At 40.9% G+C, this 20,922-nt stretch overlaps 1 protein-coding gene across 2 annotated transcripts in view; it reads left to right on the forward strand.

The window, feature by feature from the left end:
- Nucleotides 1–18,751: 18,751 nt before the first annotated feature.
- STAB2 (stabilin 2) overlaps nucleotides 18,752–20,922 on the forward strand; it is a 174,751-nt gene continuing 172,580 nt past the window's right edge. Inside the window, exon 1 of one of the 2 annotated variants that reach the window (XM_010357279.2) lies at nucleotides 18,752–19,036. In XM_010357279.2, the coding sequence (XP_010355581.2) occupies nucleotides 18,959–19,036 (78 nt within the window). In that variant the 5' untranslated portion in view covers nucleotides 18,752–18,958. The remainder of the gene's footprint in view (nucleotides 19,037–20,922) is intronic. The other variant, XM_030939845.1, reaches the window with a different exon arrangement.

A 20,922-nucleotide genomic window follows, 5' to 3' on the forward strand; every position in this document is an offset into this window, starting at 1 on the left:
GCCAGCTGAGCGACTCTTTTGAGCCACACAACAAAAAGACACGAAAAGAGGCAGCTTTCAAGATATAATCTATGGGTGAGACCACCCCTTCCCAGGCAAGCGGGGAGGCTGTCAGCTGTCGGCCGGCCGCAGGTCTGCATTCCAGGGTGGAGCAGCAGCCCGTGCCCTCTGCCCAGAGCCACCCCACCCCAGCCTGATAAAGGCCAGGCTCTGCGTCCTACAGGCGGCATTCCTCCGCAAGGCAGCTGCACTTAGGTTTTAACACTTCCCATTGTACTGTTGATTTAATGAGGCCTCTCAGGCACTGTGTTTGTAAATGACAGTCATCATAATGCCAAAGCCCCAGAGACACAAACATCTTGTGTTCTGCCCTCTGAGAAGCTTGAACTATTAAAGGAAATTTGTTTTAATTTAAAAATAAAATATAATCATAGTAATACCCACATTACACTCTCGTGGATTTTATTAATTCTCCTCTATTCCAAACAAGTCATTATGGCAAATAAGAGTATAGACTTTGGATACAGAAACAAGTCCTGACTTCACACCTGCTAGTTGGGACAAGTTATTAAGCCACTTTGAGCCTCTATTTTCTAAGTCATAAAAAGGATATTAAAATCATATCTTCCTCAAAGTGCTACTAGAAGGCTGTGTAAGATAATAAATGGACAACACTCAATATGGCTCCTGGTAAATATATGTAATACTGAAAAACAATAGCCCAAAACGATTTTATGTATCACTATTACCTAAACTTCCTCTTTGCCTTTCTGTACCAAGTCAGAGAAAATAAGTTGCTATTTGGAAAGTGTGATTAGAGCAGTGATTGGCACATGATAAATGATAAATAATAGTCAGCTATTATTATTGTTATTATTATTATTGAACAAGAAACAAACTACAGAGCCTTTGGAATCAGAACTGAATTGATTTGACCCATGTGATTAACTAATGGAATTCTCTGTTCTGAAATTTTGAGAGGAAAAGGAAACCTTACAAGGAACGGAGGTGGAGTATGGTTAGCAATAAACTAGACCAAAGATAGACAAACTAGCACCCAGAGGGCAAATCCTGCCCACTCCCTATTTTTGTAAATAAAGTTTTATTGAAGCTGTTTTTGCATTACAGTTGCAGAGTTGAGTCATTGCAAAAAAAGACTTATGATGACATACAAGGCCTGAAATACTCTCTTGCTGTTTACAGAGAAAACTTCTCGAGCCCTAGGCTAGGAAGAAAGAAACAGGCCTAAAACAACATCTGGCACATAGTAGGTCATCAGTAACTATTTGTTTTAAAAAATTAACAAATTGATTAAATGACTAGGCAGGAAACAGCTGATTTATCATCGGTCCTGACCTATCCAGGTCTTCATGAAGTCACGACCACTTCATACTGATGTGTCAGCTCTATTATTGTCCTAGGGAATTCTTTGAGCCATTGTTGGGAATGAATAGGGCATAAATATCACTTGTAAATCAGACGCGATGGTACTGAGTTCCTGATAGTCGGCTCCAAGTACTGCACGCTCTGCCTGATTCAAGCAGGAGAAGGAGAGAGGAAGCTAGTACTTGCAGAAAATACACTGAACTTTATATCGAGATAATATGAAGGGTAGAGAGCAAAGGGACAGACCACAGCATAAAGACTCTAAAATAGTACATTTGTCTCTAGTTGTAGCAAAGGAAATGGATACATCTGATCCCAATCCTGCTTAACTCTACAGAGTGTAATTTTTTAAAGTGGACCTCTACATTCAGAGAGGTCAATGAGCAAAGAACAAAAATAAGAAAAAGGCTGGAGTTCAGATTTGGTTAGAGTTTCGGATGGACTACATTATTAGAACACAATTGTCTGCTAAAACTTCTGCCAAAGTTCCTAGTTCAAATGTGAATGCCTGGCCATCCCCCTTTGATCTCTGTATCCACCCACGGAGCTTAACACATTGCCCAGTACACAGGGGGCCTTGAGCAAGACCAGATGAATGAGCAACTGGAATAAGTCCTCAAAGACCTCAAAGAAGTGGTAGACCAGCTCTCCCAGATGACTACTGGGCAGTAAAGTCAATGCCTGATGATGTCTTTGCTTAAGTCTGGAGTTAGACTCCTGGTTTCATGACTTGCCCTAATAATTTGTCATTGGCTTCCTAGCAACTGTCTTACTTTCTTGTATTAGTAACTTAAATTTTGTCTGAGAATCAGCTCCTTTGCCATTCTCAGCTGTGTGGTTTGCCTAATTCCTCCTTTCCAGTCCCAGAGATGGATCCCAATTGGTTTTCATATATCCCATCCCTCTGGTCACATCAGTAATCTATTTTATAAGAAAAACACCATCATTTTCACAGCTTTATTATCATAGGGGTTTATTTGTTGTTCATATGAATGGATCCTAATTGAATGACCCTGTTCCATGCAGTGATTCTGGGACCCAGGCTCCTTCTATTAGGTTGATCCACTCATCTTAAACATGTGGTTGTGGTTCAGCCCTGGGGGTCACCTTCACTCCAGTCAGCCAGAAAGGAAAGAAAGCATCAGGATCATGTCACTTCTGCCCACATTTATTAGCCAGAATTCTGTCACATGGCCAAATCTAACTGCAAGGGAGGTTGGGAAATGTGGTCTAGCTTCTGCAGAAGGAAGGATAACTTGATTTGGTAAACAGTGAGTTAGTCTGTGCCACAGATGGGCATTAAACTTAATCAGAGCCAATAATGCACGAAGATAGGTTTGCTGGGGATTCTGGGGAAAATAATCATTGCATGGAAATACGTTTACTAGGGGTTATTTTCCCCAGAATTGCAAACTCTCTTTTCCCATTCACTGGGTGAAGGCAGGAAGTGTCCCTTAAATCCTGAGGGCTGTTGAGTAGCCTGAGCATGGAGCCAACCTGGAAGAAGAAGAGCTGAGATACAGATACTGAGGACATCATTCAAAGCCTGAGTCAAGCCATGCCTGAAGCCAGACCTATCTCTGAAATTTTCACTTGTGTGAATCAATAAATTCCCTTTTGGTTTATGCCAGTGACTTGGGTATTCTCTCTCTTGCTACTAAAATTGTCTGAATTATATCATTATTGTCAGGCATCAGTGAACTCTATCCTCCTCCCCTCCCAATTCTGTTGATGGTAAAGTGGCAGCAGAAGGAAAGATTAAGAGTTCAGAATCTGCAGCCAAAGAACCTAGATTTGAACCCCAAACTACAGCTCTTGTCCTTGGGCATATCATATCTTTGTGCCTCCATTTGTCCATAGATAAATGAGGAAATAATAATAGTACCTACCTCATAGGATTGTTGAAGATTGATGAGGCAATTTATGTAAGTGCTGAGAATATGCATGACACTTAACACAACTATAGAAATATTTACAGTTATTACTATGCAGATGAATCAGAGCCATGTTGCTTCCTTTGCCCTGACTTCAGCCGAAGAAGGCATCTCCCTTTTCAGCTCCATGATGTTTCCCCTCCACCTCTCTCCTCCTTCTCTTGCCTCTCAAACCCTCTTTTCTTCCATGCTTGCTCTTCCTCCTATCTTACTGGCATGGACTGTAGGGGAAAAATTATTATGTCACTACCTAAAACAAATTGATTGGCTCACCCTGGATGAAATGAACTTTCTGGACCCTAGAGATGCCATGTATTAGCAACCAGAGAGACACACAAGCATAGACAAAGACCCAAAGCCGCATTTCCCATGTGTAACTGAAAACTCTCTCTTGGAAGGTGACAGGAGGGCACCCAAGTGCAAAGTTCAGAATGCCCTTTTCATGCTACTAAAATGTAACTGGCATGAACTGCTCCACAAACCAGAGGCAATTGTTTATTATCTTAAATCACCTCCCTAAGCCCCATGAACCTTATTTGACAAGAACTTCAGTATCTCTTTCTAGACAAGTACACCCCACCCCACCTTTGGAGAGCTGACAAATCCCCAAGGGATTTGTATAGTCCGAAAGGGGTTTCAATACAGCTCCCCTGCTCAGGCTGGGAGAAAAACGGAGCGAGGTGCTGTCATTGCCCCTTGCCACCACACGGGGTCACTGTTAAGGACAGATGCCGCCATCGTGCCTGCTGGTCCCCGCTCCAGCACTGGAGGTTTCCTGGTTCTCTGAGGGAAGCCCGCCCTTGTGCCAAGTGTAACTAAGGGCGCCTGCTTTTCGGATGGGCTCTTTCAGTTCACACGCAGCGCCGCCTTCCAGAACGTCAGCCAACCCCAGGCTCACCAAATCAGGATTCATGCTTTCTTTTTTTTTTTTTTTTTTCACTTTAAAAAGATCAGAAAATTATTTATATTTGAAAACCAGATTTTTAAAAAGCCATGAAGATACAAAAGCATAGTACATAACTTTGACACATAAAGCAAACACATGGATCTTTTTAAGTTAAATATTCTACAGACACATAAAAAAATCTTTTAAAATGTTTTCTAAACTTTCTCATCAAGTGTCTTACACATTTTAGTGTAGGGCAACAAACATTTATTTAACAATTGTGATTTCAGAAATCTGCTATGTTCTCAGAGTAAAAGTTTTAATAAAACGCATTTGCTATCCTCCAATCACTTATTGATTACCAGTAGAAAGACATAAAGTATATTATATTAGGCCTTAAAGAGGGATATTTCCACCAGTGATAAGTGGTAAGGGACAATTAGCCTATCCTCAATTTCAAGGAAGTCTTAACAGAAGAATTCTCCCTGTTAGCCGGGCGCAGTGGCTCACGCCTATAATCCCAGCACTTTGGGAAGCCAAGGCGGGCAGATCGTGAGGTCTGGAGTTCAAGACCAGTCTGACCAACATGGTAAAACCCCGTCACCACTAAATATTCAAAAATTACCTGAGTGTGGTGGCACACGCCTGTAGTCCCAGCTACTCTTGAGGCTGGGGCTGGAGAATCGCCTGAACCCAGGAGGCAGAGGTTGCATAGGACCGAGATCACGCCACTGCACTCCAGCCTGGATGACAGAGCCAGACTCCTTCCCAAAAAACAAACACACAAACAAACAAACAAAAACAAAAACAAAAGAATAGAAAAAAAAAGAATAACTCTGCAGGAACAGAATCACCATCCACCTTTTCCCTGACAACTTTACCATTTTAAAAAGCGGTCGCATTCTGGCCCCCTTCCCTCCTGAGGGTGAAGTGCCCTTCGATGGGCCATTGCCCTCTGTGGTTCCAGGAGGCACCTCTCCCGCTACAGAGAAAGGAAAACAACACATTTACAATCAGGCAGCTGGTCCCACCACATGGTAGTCACTCTCCTGCTAACTCCTGGGCAGAAAGAGAAGTGAGAGAGGACAGGGAATGAGGCATCTGCAGCGCGACTTCCGCACCCCCAGCCCCACCCATGGTTTTTGTCTGTGGGCTCTCACTTCAAGAAATTGTTCAATTTGGGAGGCCGAGGCAGTCGGATCACGAGGTCAGGATATCGAGACCATCCCGGCTAACACTATGAAACTCCGTCTCTACTAAAGATATAAAAAATTAGAGGGGCGTGGTGGCACACGCTTGTAGTTTCAGCTAGTCCGGAGGCTGAGAGTCGCTTGAACCCGGGAGGTGGAGGTTGCAGTGAGCCGAGATCGTGCCACTGCACTCCAGCCTGGGTGACAGAGCGAGACGGTCCCCCACCCCCAACCCCCGCAAAAAAAAAAAAAAAAAAAAAAAAAAATTGTTGTGCCTGCCGATACAATCCCTTGGTTTAATTTAACTAAAACTACAAGACAAGGAAGAAAACATGGTTTTTATGTTTATTTTTCCTAAAGTCTATCGACCCTCCTTTTTGAACTGCATAATCCCCTGAGGTGTGTGGACTATTAGCGGTGGCTCCTACGCCTTTAAGAGCAAAATCAGCCATTATTCAAAGGCACTTAATCTTTTTTCAACTTTTGTTTTCTGCCTAACCTGTTTCCCAAAGCATGAAGTAAGTGCTTTTTCCCACTATATTTTTTCAATAACCTCTATGCATACAAAATTTAGGTAATCATTAAAATATGCAAGGTATTATAGTAAATGCTTGAAATCGGTGTTTTGTTTTTGGTTTTGGTTTTTTAAGACAGAGTCTTGCTCTGTCGTCCAGGCTGGAGTGCAGTAGCGTCATCTCAGCTCACTGCAACCTCCACCTCCCAGATTCAAGCAATTCTTCTGCCTCGGCCTCCCAAGTGGCTGGACTACAGGCATGTACCACCACACCTGTCTAGTTTTTTAGTAGCTACAGGGGCTCATCATGTTGGCCAGGCTGGTCTCAAACTCCTGACCTCGGGTGATCCACCCACCTCGGCCTCCCAAAGTGCTGGGATTATAAGCATGAGCCACTGCGGCTGGCCCTTGAAGTCGGTGTATTCTTTAAGAGTAGGATTGATTCATCAGATTTTTGCTTTTTCAACTACCAGACAGGGTTTTTTTTCTTGTTTTTCCTTCCCACAATTTCTACTGTCCTGTCTTCCTCTCTCATTTTTTTACTTTTTACCCTCTTGATCCTTCAAATTTTTGCTACTGTGATCGTTAGCCATATTAAACTGAAATGTTTTAATCAATGCATTTATTTAATAAAATGTAATATTCTCCATTCTTTAAGAAATTGCTTTAGTGGAACTTCTTTCTACAGTAGACGCAAAAAAAAAAAAAAACCAAAGTAATAAAATGTATGAGCTAAAACCATAAAACTTAGGAAAAACATAGCAGAAAAGTCTTGTGACATTAGATTTGGCAATGATTTCTTGAATACAATGCCAAAAGCAGAGGCAACAAAAGTAAAAATAAATTGTACTTCATCAAAATTAAATACTTTTGTGCAACACGGAACACTGTCAACAGAGTGAAAAAGCAACCCACAAAATGGGAGAAAATATTTGTAAATCATATGCCTGATGAGGGATTAATTCACAGAATATGTAAAGAATCCCCATAACAAAAAACAACCAGATTAAAATATGGGCAAAGGATTTTATTAGACATTTTGCTGAAGAAGATATACAATAAGCACATAAAAAGATATTCAGCATCATTGATCATTAGGGAAATGCAAATCAAAACCACAGTGAAATACCACTTCACATCCATTAGGATGGTTAATTTCAAAATAACAAAGGTTGGCAAGGATGTGGAGAAATTGGAACCCTTGTGCACTATTGGTGAGAATGTAAAATAGTGCAGCCACTATGGAAAACAGTACAGTGGTTCCTCAAAAATTGAAACATAGCATTACCATGTGATCCAGCGATTCCATTTCCAGGTATATACCCAAAATCATTGAAAACAGGAATGCAATGAGATATTTGTACACCAGTGTTCCTAGCATTATTCACAAAACTAAAAAGACATTCTACTAGGTGAAATAAAAGAACACAAAATAACATATATCATATGATTCCACTTACATGCAGTACCTCAAACAGTCAAATTCAGAGACACAGAAAGTGAAATAGTGGTTGCCAGCATCTGGGGGAAAGGAGAAGGACTTACTGTTTAATGAGTACAGAATTTCAGTTTGGAAAAGTGAAAAAAAATCTGGAGATGGATGGTAGCAATGGTTGCACAACAATGTGAATGTTTTTAATGCCATCGAACTATACACTTACAAATAGTTAAAATGGTAAAATTTGTGTTGTCTATATTTTACCACAATAGAAATAGAAAAGAAAATGAATTGCTTTCTGACTTATGTATCCTTAAATTATATTTTTATTAGGTTAATGGTCCTTGAAGAGAAAGAGAAACAAAAGAAAAATGAAAAAAGGAAAGAAATTTTCTCCACAAAGACTCAGAAAAGGTACAATCTTAAGAAGTCAAAACTATAATGGGCTTGAGTTGAAGACTCCAAGGATCTTTACAGTTATGTGACCTGTCCAAGGTTACACAGCTCACTAATGAGAGAGCCAAAACTAAAACTCAGGAGAATGTGTGACTTATTTGTGATTTTTTCACACCTCAGAGTAAGAAGTTGGGAAAGATCCCTTCCAAATGATTTTTTAGGTCTTGCCTGGCAGTCTATGACAACTCCGTATCTCCTCTGTCTCCAGCAAAAAGTCCCTGGGCAAGGAGTCCTGAAAAACTAAATGCCACCCAAACCACTGAAGGCTCCAACTCTCGAGGACTGACCCTAGTGAGGGGACTCCAGTAGGGATCATGGGGAATGAAAATGTTACAGTGAGAAGATGGGTAGTGTTGGGGTATAAGTCATTGATTTGTGGGATCACAATGTTTGTGATATACTTGAAATTACTTAGGATAGACAATATGGCATATATTTATGTGTGTATGTATGTGTGTGTAAGTTTTCACCTTTATCATAGGGACCTGGTTAAAATTTCTCTCTCTTCCATCTGGAATACACACACTAGAAACAGTTAACATTTGAAAGCTTTCAAACAGAAGCCCACAGGCCAGAAGTAACCACCATTTCAGGTCAACACCATGTGGTGAATTAATTAATGTGATATAGATAGGGGTGGTTTTTTAATATCAAAATTCATGGCGATTATCATCAACTTTTCCTTATGTACTGGACCATTTCCATAAGCATATAAAAATGCTATTGCTTTTCTTTAAAACAATTTTTGACTCCTTTCTATCCCCCACCCTCTCCAATCACGGCCTTGTTTCTTTGCTCCCGCTTTGCTGCAAAACTCATTTCAAAAGAGGTCTACTCTATCACCAATTTCTCTTCTCCAATTCTTTCTTAACTCTACTCCATTCAGGAGAGGTAGTCTTTCCATACATCTCCACTGAAATTTCCCTTGTCAAATTCATAAAAAACCTCTAAAGGCATAGCCTCAGCCCTTGTCTTCCTCCAGGTCTCATCAATCAACGCAGGTGAGCACAGCATCATCCCCACTTCCTGACCTAGTTTTCCTACAGCTTCTCATGTCAGTGTCCCCAGAACTCAGCCTACTCTCTACCTACTCTCATTTCCTTGGTCCCAAAGCTTTACATATGACCTAAAGTTCTGATGTTTCTCAAATGTGTATATCCAGCCCAGGCCTCTCTCTAGAACCTCAGACCCATGAATTCAACTCTTCCTTGCCTTCTCTTTTTGAATATCTAACAGACATGTCGAACTTTTTACATCCAAATCTGAATTCCTAAATCTCTGTGCAGAACCCTGCTTCACTCACACCTTCCTGTCTCAGTCGATGGCAACTTTATTCTTTGAGATACTCAGGTGGCTGAAAACCTTGGAGTCATTCTTGACTCCTCTCTTTCTTACACACCCAGCATCCAAACTATCAATAACTTTTTGGCCCTCCTTGTGAGATATATCAGCAATCTGACCCCTTCTCACCACCTCCCCTGCTCCCACCGTCATCTAGCACCTGGTTCGTTGCAGTAGACTGTTGAGAAGCAATTCCACTTTCTTCTCCATGGTCTGTTCTCAATACAGCAGCTGGAATGATGGTTTCCTAATAAAAGCCAGATCATGTTTTTCCTGTACTCAAAAGCATACAATGTTTCCCAGAATCCTCACCAAGGCCCCTTACCCTCCATTTCCCATTACCACTTCCATCTAAGGGCCTCTCCTTTTTCTGTTCCCTCTACCCAGAAAGTTCTCCTCCGAGATATCCACATGCAAACTTCCTCACCTCACCTCCTTTAAGTCTCCCTCACATTTCACCTTTCATGAGGATCACCCTGACTGCCCTGTCTACTACACATTTTCTAGCTCTCCAAAATCCCCTTACCCAGCCCTTCTGTCTCTGTCTTGAGATTCTTAATACTTTTTTTTTTCCAAGGAGCCCTGCCTTTTCTTTTTACACCGGGCCCAAGTTATGTAGCCAGACTGCTTAGAGATCTCTACTTACCTCAGTTTTCTGATTTGTAAAACAAAGAAAATAATAGTATTGTTAAATTAAATGAAGCCTAAAGCTGCCTCCTTACATATTTTTAATTTGGCCTAAAGGTTTCTTCGTACAGAGTGAACTATAACCTGACTAGTTGTGGGATCTACTCTTGTGCCAATCACCAAGTTTTAACCAATTGAAGGGAGCCAACTGTTTAAACCGTGCTCAAATAAGGCAAATGCCCAGCTATAACCACTTCAGCTGTTTCTGTGCCTCACTTCCGTCTTCTATACATCACTTTCCTTTTTCTATCCATAAATGTTTTTTGATCAGGCAGCAGCATGAAGTCTATATGAACATACTTTGGTTTGGGAGACTGCCCAATTCTTGAATCAATTAAACTGTTAAATTTAATTAGTCTAAGGTTTTTCTTTTAGCAGTAGGTTCCCCATAGGAGATTTGAGAAGATTAAATAGTAAAATAGATGGAAAGTGAAGAGTGCATGACAATTACTTCTAAATTCACCCAACAACAATGTGTTGATTGCCTGCTGTGGAGCAGGCGCTGTTCTAAGCACTGGAGAAATGCTGTGGAAAGTTGCTCTCGTGGACCTTACACTTCCATCGGGGAAGATCCACAGTAACAAATACCATTATATTCTATCACATAGAATATGTACTACAAGGAGAAAATGGAGGGGTGCAATGCAGCAGCTTAATGACCAAGTAATCAGGGGTGACTTGCCCATGAGGCGACACTTAAATAACTGATGCCAAGGAAGGAAGAATCAATCTTGTAGCAATCAGAAGAAAGAGCATTCCAGGCATAGGGGACAGTTAGTGAAAATGCCCAAGATGAGAATTAACTCTGCGTGCTCTGCGTGTGAGAGACACAGAATAAAGGCAGGGTGGGTCTAACAGAGTAGCTTATAAACTGTTTCAGGATGAAGCCAGAGAGAAGATTCAGGTTAGATAAGACCCAAAACCACAGACAAGGGGTTGATGCTTGATTCCAAGCCATGGAAGAGTTTTAAGCTGGAAACACTTGTCTTACATGTGTCTTTGAAGATAATTCTGATGACTTTTTGCAGAATGAATTTTTCGGAGGCAAAGTGGAAGCAGGCAGGTCAAGTAGGATGCTCCAGCAATAATATAAGCAACAGATGATGGCTTAGACCAAGAGGGGAGTGGCAGGAATGTAGAGAAGTTGTTGGATTCATGATAGGATTCTACCTATTGAAGGTAAAAATCAGCAGGAATTTCTGATAATGGTAGTGGGAAAAAGAGATCACTCTTGAGCAATTGGATGGATAAATGTTCACTATGACTATGTAAATACCAAATCGTTAATCTCGGCCCACTATGAAATAACATCCTAACCGGAAAAGTGTCCTGGGTATGGTGAGCCCCCAGTACATGCTGATGGATTGAACAACTGAATGAATGGGGGAGGGAAGATGCTGAAAGGGAAGTTGAGCGGGGAGCTGAAGAGAAACTTTGCCTACTTTACAATTTTGCTTAGAGCCAGACCTGCTGACTGGTCTCCACAAAAAGGAAAAACAAAAATCACCAGAAAAGAAAGTTTGCTGTGTGGAAAGATTTAAACTAACAAAGGAAAAGGAAAGGGCCATGAGGGCAGGGAGACACGTGTTTGGACACATCCCCTGCTTGGAAGGCTGACTCCTGAAAAGACCAGGATCTGATGAGTGTGCAGGAAACCCTATTGCCCTGTCAGTTCCTACTAACAACCGGGTGCATTTATTTCTCCTCTCAAAGCATGAAGCAGAGGAACCAGAGAGGGTGCCAGGGCCAAGTGAAGGCATGGACATGTATTCATTGGCTCATCTGGCCCTGTCTGCAGGATGGAAAGCATTACACAGAGGCAGCACCCTGACTCTGTGTACATCCTACCTAGAGAAAGAAACATTTCAACTGAAACTGACAGTCTCTTGAGCCCCGGTATCTGATTCTCACAATAACCCTCCTAAAAAATTCAGTCCCTGAGAAATGGCAATGGACTGAAAGAGTGCCTCTCTATGAAGATTGAAAGTTTGGAATATTTTTCTAATCATGAACAGTGCTAAATAGGTATCTGTTAGGGTAAACCATATGAAGTTGCTAGGGTTAGTACATTTTTTAATCTAAAAGAGTAACTATTTCATGTGGTTCAACCTGATATCTGTCTCTGCAGGCTGATGAAATGCTTTGGGCAAAATATCCCCATAACAATAAATCTTACTTTGAATATATCCCTACTACTCCTTCTATCTCAAAATCCTAGAATGTTTCTATGTGTTCTTTGAGAAAGTAATTTTGGGGGATTCAAGCAATTTCTGATTCCCTGGGGGAGAAAATAACAACTATATTCCTCGACGACGTACCCAGCATTCAAACCAACCATCAAATGCTCAAAGCTTAAAGAAATTCAGAGGGGGAGAAATCCCCTTAGCATGGGAAGGATGAAAAGAGTATTTTACAGTCCTGTAAACGTGGAAGGGCAGAGTGAAGCTTATGTTGTCCAACTCACTTGTTTTATCATACAAGCTAAGGGGCTTGCTCAAGGTCAGGGCCAATAGTTCAAGGCAGAACTGGAGCCAGACCCATCATGTGGATTGAACTAACCATTTTCTGAATCAACACATACCATGTATGGAACTACCGGTAAGAGGACTTTATGGGTGAAAATAATTTCATTTGTAAGATGTAGAAAAATGCTGGACACAAGTTACAAGAATTTGACTTCCCAGATATCAAAATAATAACCCAATAGAATAAGATGTGAAAAAAAACTCACCAAGAAACAAGGAGATTTTAGAATGGTGCATTTAGAAGAAGATACTACGGCAGGACTGAATGGCAGGAGCAGAAAGAACTGATTTTATAAGTGACTCAGGGAATTGAAAGAAAAAAGCAGCATATGTTTTGATAAATGCTTTTTGAGGATGGTGGTATTTTACCAGAATTGTATAATCTGCTTATTTGTGCAGCTGGGAAATTTTCACTTCCATGAGTTATTCTTTGAATCATTTGTAGTGAGTGCCTACTGTATCTCCAGCAGTCTTCCAGGTATCTGGATATATCAGTTAACAGACAAAAATCCCTGCTCTTCATGAGTATATATTTTAACTGGGGAGGTAGACAACAAACAATAAACATAAAACACAAGTGAATTGTATGGTCACTTAGAAAGTGATATGTACCAAGGGAAAAAGAAAAGATCAGGATACTGGGAAGCTATAGCCGTGAGCAGGGAGGGATGCATGTTGAGGTTTTCAGTAGTGTAGTCTGGGCAGGTCTCTTTAAGAGGGTGGATTTGAATAAGGACTTGAAGAAAATGAAGGCTGTTTAGGGGGAAAGGGTTCCAGTTCTTGGCAGGTCACTAAGGCAGAGATGTGGCGGGCAGGTGTGAGTGTTACCATCTGCTCTGTAGAGCTGGTGGCATCCCAGTTTCTACAGCATGGCCAAGTCTTTTACATATAATGAGAAGCCTTGAGTGATCCAATGTGTCCACGTTATGCTATGCCAGAGATGACAAATCCATATAATGGACCTTTGAGAATTTGGCTGTGGTCCAAATGCCTGTGGTTGTGTGAGTCTCAGCTGTGGCCTTTATACTCACTCTTCAGAGCTTCTGTAGCCATGGCCACATCTCAGTGTGACAACAAAGAGCCCCCAGCTCAGGTAAGGGTTTTAATGACTGAACTCAATGAACCACAGTTAATCCATTCATTAACTTAGATATCAAATATCAGAATGGTAGCTGCCATAGCAGGCAAAGCATATGACTAGAGTAAGATTACTCATCATCTATTACTAGTTCAATCACATACTAACTTATTGACTCTGAATAAATGGCTCAATTTCTCTATGCCTCAATTTTCACTACTGCCAAATCAAGATAATACCCTTTGCTCAGTCTATTTCACAAAGGCATGGTAATATTTAAGTGTAATGATTTAATAAGTATGAAAGTATGCTGGAAACTATAATGCACAAGGAAATATGGCTTAACTATCTCTATGCCCTCAATACAGCATAATGAATGGCATTCTATAAATGTTTTTTTAGTAAATAAGCAGACAAGTAAAACTTACTGTGTGATGACAACCAGGAAAAGAGTCATCCCATTGGACATAACCTATGTCTACACAATAGAAGTAAAGATAATATTTAGCATAGCTACCTTTATAAATCAAGCCAAATAATATATTATTCTAGATTTTCACTTAAAACTTTGTTTAAGCAGAAGTTATTTCAAAACATGATAGAAAACTATAGACTACTCTCAGTTTAGCTTGTTGAGTCCTTTGATCTAGAAAAATATCTATATTCTTACCCAAACCAGGAAGAAGAGAAGCCCAAAGAAAAAAGAATTGCAACATTGCTCAGACGATCAGTATAAAAAAGACATCAAAGAAGGAAGAGGAGGAGGAAGATAAATCCTTTTCAATAATTTTAATATTTAGAATATAAATAGCCATTGGATTGGTTGAATGTTACAATAAGATGTAAAGGAGCGATAAAAAGTGTTTTGTCCTCTAGCCAAGATGTTTCAGGTGCCAAGAATTCTGCCCAATGAGTAGACAAAAGGAATGCTCAGCTGAATCTAACACCAAGCTATTTGTAGAATAAAACTGGATTTCGTTAAAAGTGCCTACTCAGCAAGAAATCCACAGGCTATGGCAGAAACATCTCTCTCCCCCACTGGGAGAGCATTTTTTTAACTACTTGAAATCATAAACAGATATTTTGAAAGCTTGTTTTGTTAGTTCTGTTTGCTCCACCTTGGCCAGAATCAATTTTATCAACGTCCCCATTAGTCATGGAGGGGTCCATGGAAGCATTTCCAAATAGTTCTCACTGATTTCTCCTAATGAAAGTGTTTAAGGACTTACTATTGTTATCTCTTTTCTAAAAGTGTCACTTCCCAAAGCACCACTTTCTGTTGGAAAAATTCTAGGAGTTGTTGGATCTGTTGAAACTATGAAGCAACTTTTTCAATTATCTAGATAGCTATTCAAGAAAGATCTATACCTAGCTGCTGTTTTGAGATCTTTTTCTTCTTCAGTTTGTCAAAAGCTGCCAAAAGAATTTTTAAAAAACTTTTTTTAACCAGAAAATTGACCTCAGATTTGCAATCTCTAGTCTTTTTTCTCCTACAAATAAAAGATAACGGCCGGGCGCGGTGGCTCAAGCCTGTAATCCCAGCACTTTGGGAGGCCGAGACGGGTGGATCACGAGGTCAGGAGATCGAGACCATCCTGGCTAACATGGTGAAACCCCGTCTCTACTAAAAATACAAAAAACTAGCCGGGCGAGGTGGCCGGCGCCTGTAGTCCCAGCTACTCCAGAGGCTGAGGCAGGAGAATGGCGTAAACCCGAGAGGCGGAGCTTGCAGTGAGCTGAGATCCAGCCACTGCACTCCAGCCTGGGCGACAGAGCAAGACTCCGTCTCAAAAAAAAAAAAGATACGATATAAACAGTTAAGCTTGTTCTGCTTCATAAGAATAAACTCTAACCCCATTGGCCATCTCACAAGGTTTGGGAAGACCTTGTTCAAAGTTCACAGAAGACCAAAGCAAGTCAAGTGGATGTGTCAGCATCAACCTCTGGATGCACATTGCCTGGATTCAAATCCTTACCCATCATTTCCTAGCTTTGTGACCTCAGACAAGTTACTCATGGTCTTTCTGTCTCAGTCTTCTCACCTGAAAAATGGGAATAATAGTAATACTTATGTCATTGGTTACTCATCCTTTCTCTGCCTCAGTCTTCTCATCTGCAAATTATAAATAATAGGAATACTTATGCATTAGGCTTATGGTGAATATTCAATGTGTTAAAATTTAAATTTATTAAATCCATATGAAGATTCGGTGAAATTTATGTGAAAGATTAAATAAGTTATCAGTTAAAGATCAGAAGAGTGCTGGGCACATGATGAAAGCTACGTGTGAGTCTGCCATGACATGATGGTGATGATGATAATGATGATGATGAAGGTGATGACTCCTCTTCCTTGAATCCTTCTCAAAGCACACATGAACCATGTTATTACCCAAAGTGATCAAGGACGAAAAACTCAGTGACAAGCATGACATAAAGAAAAGAGCAGTGAAACACTAACAAGTAATAGACTCCTACAACCACAGAGGATATTCCACTTTGTTACCCAGGAACTTTCCAACAATTCCCCATTTTTTCCTTTTCCAATACGGGAAAAGTCTCTTCAGATTCCAATCAGAAAATTCCTCCTCTCACCCAAGAGGAAACTATAACCTCTCACATTGTCGCCACTGAGGACAGATCGCAGGGGCAAAGGAGGTGAGTGCTGATCAAGGAAGGCGGGAGGAGGAGGCAGTGAGAGAGCAAACAGCAGTCCTGGGGAGAGGACAGCCGCACCCAGTCTTACGTGACTGTCCACAGCACAAGGAGGAAACTGGAGGGATCACACTGCCCATGGAATATTGCTGATTAAAAACCACTTGAAATGAGACAGAAATTACAACAATCTGCAAAAGGAATATAGACCACAATAAAGAAAGTGACATTTCACCCAGCACGGGACATACGGATCAGCAAAGCTGAGACAACTCAGGACAGGGGAAAATCCAGACCTACTTCAGAGCTACAGTGGGCTCATGGTAGAGGTCTGTGTAGCTACTGTCTGTTACATCTGCATATTTTAACTGTAGAGTAATAGTTAAGGGTAACTGAATACCTACCATATGCTAAGTACCAGTCTAAGCACTTTACTTGTCAATTGCAGGCACATTTTAGGGAGAGGGGATAGGGATTTAAAATAACGTGAAGAATCCCTGTTTATAGCAATCAAAAGAGCCTAACAGAAACAAAATTAATTAACACACCTATTCAAACAATTTCTAAAGAATGCCATGTGCATTATAGCCATTTTTTAATGCAATTAATTGATAAACTCTATGCACAGGTCTCTGTGGCCACCGACAGGCTAACCTCTCCTTCTAGCAATTGAAAAATGAAATAATCTACCTGCTAAAGTCTAACATGATATTTCCCTTAGAGATACTGATAGAACACAGAATCTGGAGGTTGCCAATATAAATTTGCAAAAACAGAAAGCATCCCTTACTCTCAAAAGCTTGGGAAATGCCGCCTTAAGCAGAGTTGAACTGTTTTTTGTTTCATTTGGTTGCATTGTTTTAAAGGACTTCTCAGAACTTTCAGTGGACTAACAAGCATGGCCAGTCCATGAGAAAGGGACATCAGAGACAGGGTTTCCCAAATTATCTGGTAAGAGAATTCTTCCCCACTACGCCTACAGCACTTTCCATAACCAAACTGTGTTTAGTAAAACACTATTTAGGAAATGCTAGTATGGGCTCATTTTATTATTTCACCTAGAATCTAGCCTGTTCCAAACCCCAGATTTTTATCTACATCCTTTAGAAAGAAAGAATCAGAAAGAAGCATCCAACTTATGTCCCTGGTATGTTTTTTAAGGTAACACAGCTTCTGTAGCAGATAAATATCAAAATCTCACTGGCTTCATACAATCACAATCAATTTCTCCTCAAGCAATGGTCCAATGCAAGTGAAATCACCCAGGAAGCTTTGGAAAATTCTCCTGTGCTCCACTCCCAGGCATTCTGATTCGGTTATTCTGGAGTGGAGCTAAGCATTGGGCATTTTTTTAAGCTCCCCACCCAGGTTTCTGGGCTGGCCTCTGAGGGGCCTGTCTATGTTGGAAAAGTTTCCTAGATTATTGGTCATTATAAATATTGTTTCAAAAGTTGAAAGGAGTGGGGGAGAGAGAGAGAAACTTTGTAGAGAAAAAAGGATCAGTGAACCAAAATTAGTATCTGTAAGTGCATGAATCTCTCATTTAATTTAGTGTCATGAGACATGCCCTGTTTTGTTGATAAGTCCAGACCTTATCCTTCCTGGTGCTGGGTCTGACACTTTTCCATCATGGTTTCCAATAGGACTGGGAACACCATCTATTATTTATTTATTCATTAAATATTGATTGTTTCAGCAGCAGAGGGCAGTGATTGACAGTATTGGCTCTAGAGTCACACAGTTTGAATACTAGATTTACCACCCATTAGCTGTGTGGCCTTGGATAAATTCCTTAACCTCTCTGCCTCAGTTTCCTCCTCTGTAAAATGAGGAGAATAATCCTGTTCCACCAAGCACTGTGAGAATTAAACAACTAAATCCATGGAGAGGCCTAGAATAGTGACTAGCATGCAGTAAGTTTTCAAAAAGTGATGGCTACTATTCTTAACCATTTTCATTATTTTCAAGTGCAGGCTCTCTGCTCTAGGCATCAAGGGGTACAAAGAAGATGAGGCTATATTCTTCTGTCCTCAAGGCATTCACAGCTGGGCCTGGGAGACAGACAGACAGATGTGACCACGGCTTTCATGGCATTATGTGCAAAATTGTGGGAGCATCTTCAGGCTGTCCTGTGGAGGGGCAGCACAAGAAGGCTTCCTGGAAGGAGTAGCTTTAGATCTGGACCTTAAAGGGTAAGACTGAACCTACAGGCTCAGTCACTTGTTACTGAAGTGGCATGGAAAAGAAGAAAGAATGAGTCAAAACCCACCTGTCAGCATCTGCAAGGAGACTTTTCTTGGAGTGGAGTTTACCCAGGGTGAAGCCACCACCTCCTGCAAGGTTTCTGCAACATTCATTTCACACCTGGGACTATGCCCACTTGTGGGCACTCCCCCAACCCTGCTTGACAGCAAGCTTGAACCTTTGCATTGGCACCAAAAGGCCTGCAGTGTTCCATGGTGTGGTTGTGGAAATGCTGGGAGGGCCACAGGGCAGCAGTAGGCAGGACTAGAGGTGGGGGCAGAGTAGAAGAGAGGAGAGGCAGGACCGTTCTGAGAGTTTCGCAGGCACAAAAATCCCGGGCCAAGCCTCTGCCTCAGCCCCTGCAGGATATCCTGTCATTCAGCCAGGATATATAGACCATTTACAGTGGCCAATTTCACCAAGACTCCTGGATTTGCTATTTTTCCTTTCTGAAAGCAGGTCTCACCTATCTCCTGGTTCAATCTAGGAAAAAGGAAAGGAAGGGATTTAAAAGTAAACACTGAAATGAGAAAGAATTCACTGGGAGTTTATCAAACTAAGTTAAAATAGCTAAGTCAGCCTGAGAGGTGCTTGGCACAGAGAAGGAGCAAATATTTCCTCATCATGCTACAACATTTAGTAATCTTTTGTCTTGGATTGGTTGTACAAAATTTCTGCTCCCCAGCTGAAACCACAGGGCAGGTAAGAGGAGACTTTCATATTTTTTTCATTTGGTAATTGTCATGATGTGTTCAAAAGCTTGTTTTCCTCTATTGTCATGGGTAAAGGGTGAAATCTGGACTTTATAAAATACAGAGAGTGTTTGCGGAGACTAAGTCCTAATTGTAACGCACAGTCTTTCTGAAGGTACACTAACCCGCTTGCTGCTCTCCTGTGCTAAAGTGCCCCGCTGTTGTTGGGATCTCTAATTTTAGCGCTAACGATCCTCTTTCCAGTGCAGATGTTGGCATCCTGTTTTTCATTTGTTCTAATAGTCTCATTATTGTGAATATCTACCATCCCATCTTCCTGACTGTAGAAAATAACTATGGCTGTGGAGAGATGGTCTGGGGAATTCCAGGGTGGATATCTCACTAAGGAACACAAGTATCAGAAATATTTCCAAAATCATCAGGCCTTCACTCTTTCATCTCTTCTGCCTTCCACCGAGTTGTAGTAAAAGTTCCCAGGGAGGTCTTACCAGTGGCCCCTGTGAAGTACATCACTAGACGGAACCCTCAAGCAAGCTCACCAAGGTGTCATCACAGAGTGAGGCCAGCTGTCAGTGAGACAGCATATGATTTCTGATCCATCAAGAATGAATCTTAACCATGATTCTGCACCTGTATGGCAAATTTTTATCAAAACCAATTTTATTACAGTTGGCTGCATGCTCTGATAATGTTTTCATGAAAATATGGGAAGATGGCCTAATGGCTTTGAAATTTGGTAGGGTTGAGTTTGAACTGTGGATCTCATTTTTCTGTTAAACAAATAGGTCTGAGGATTAGTCAGATCCTCCACAGCTGTTTGACCCTGAGCAAGTTTTTTAAATCTCTTCAAGCTTCAGTCTTGCCCCTGACAGTGCTCCACAAATGGTAGTAATTATCATCACCATCATTATCTTCTTAATCACCATCATCATCACCAAGTGTTTGCATTCATGCAAAAATCAGACTTTAACTGATTTAAACAAGCTGAGTTTACTTTTCAGAGAGGACAAGTCTGTAAATACTGTATGAGAGAGACACTGAGCCTTTTCATTTGAAAAGGGCAATTTGAAGGTCAAGAGCTTTCTTAAGAAGAGGGTTTGAAATCTAGCCCACAAAGAAAGAAAAGACAAAGTAATGGAACCCCACATACTTATCCAAATATGGAAACCCTCATGTAAAGAAAAGCCTCCTTTAAAAAATATGTGGCGGTGTCATGACAATTAAAGAAGGTTAATTCAAACTATATCTACCTGTAGCTTTTATTATTACTCAATAAAGAACCTTCTAGTGCTAGTTTGGTTCATGATGATCACCAAATGAAAGCTCCTGGTAAAAACAGAGATTTCAGTTTTCTATATTCCACTCAGGTGCAGGAAAGAGAAAGGGCTAATCAAGGAATCACAAGACCAGTAGCTCACAGGGAGACCTTGGGCAAGTCACTGCAACACCCCTCACCTCAGTTTTCTTCCAGCTAAAATGAGGATGATGATACCTGCCCTACTTATCTTCAGAGTAGTGAAGACCAAATAAGATGATATCTTTGAAAGGATCCATAACCAATAATTGTTCTGAAGATGTAAAGTTTCTTTTTATGCAGACTTTATATATTTCAATAAACTTAGAAGCAGTGGTGACATTTCCACCATGCCTAGCCTATTGCTGGGCCCGTGGATGAGCTGTGGGATAACACAGAAGCATGAGACACGATCCTGCCCAAGAAGGGGGTTTTAATGGAGTGCAAAGACCAACAAAATGTGCTCCACTGGGCCAGCCACAGGAAGAGTAGAAGCTGAGAAAAGGAAGAAAAATGAGTGTGGTTTTGTGAAAGAGGTGGTGTGAAACACGGCCTTGAAGGACATGGTTTAGGTAGCCCAG

Source organism: Rhinopithecus roxellana, chromosome 10 (assembly GCF_007565055.1).
Source record: "Rhinopithecus roxellana isolate Shanxi Qingling chromosome 10, ASM756505v1, whole genome shotgun sequence".
Classification (NCBI taxonomy): domain Eukaryota; kingdom Metazoa; phylum Chordata; class Mammalia; order Primates; family Cercopithecidae; genus Rhinopithecus; species Rhinopithecus roxellana.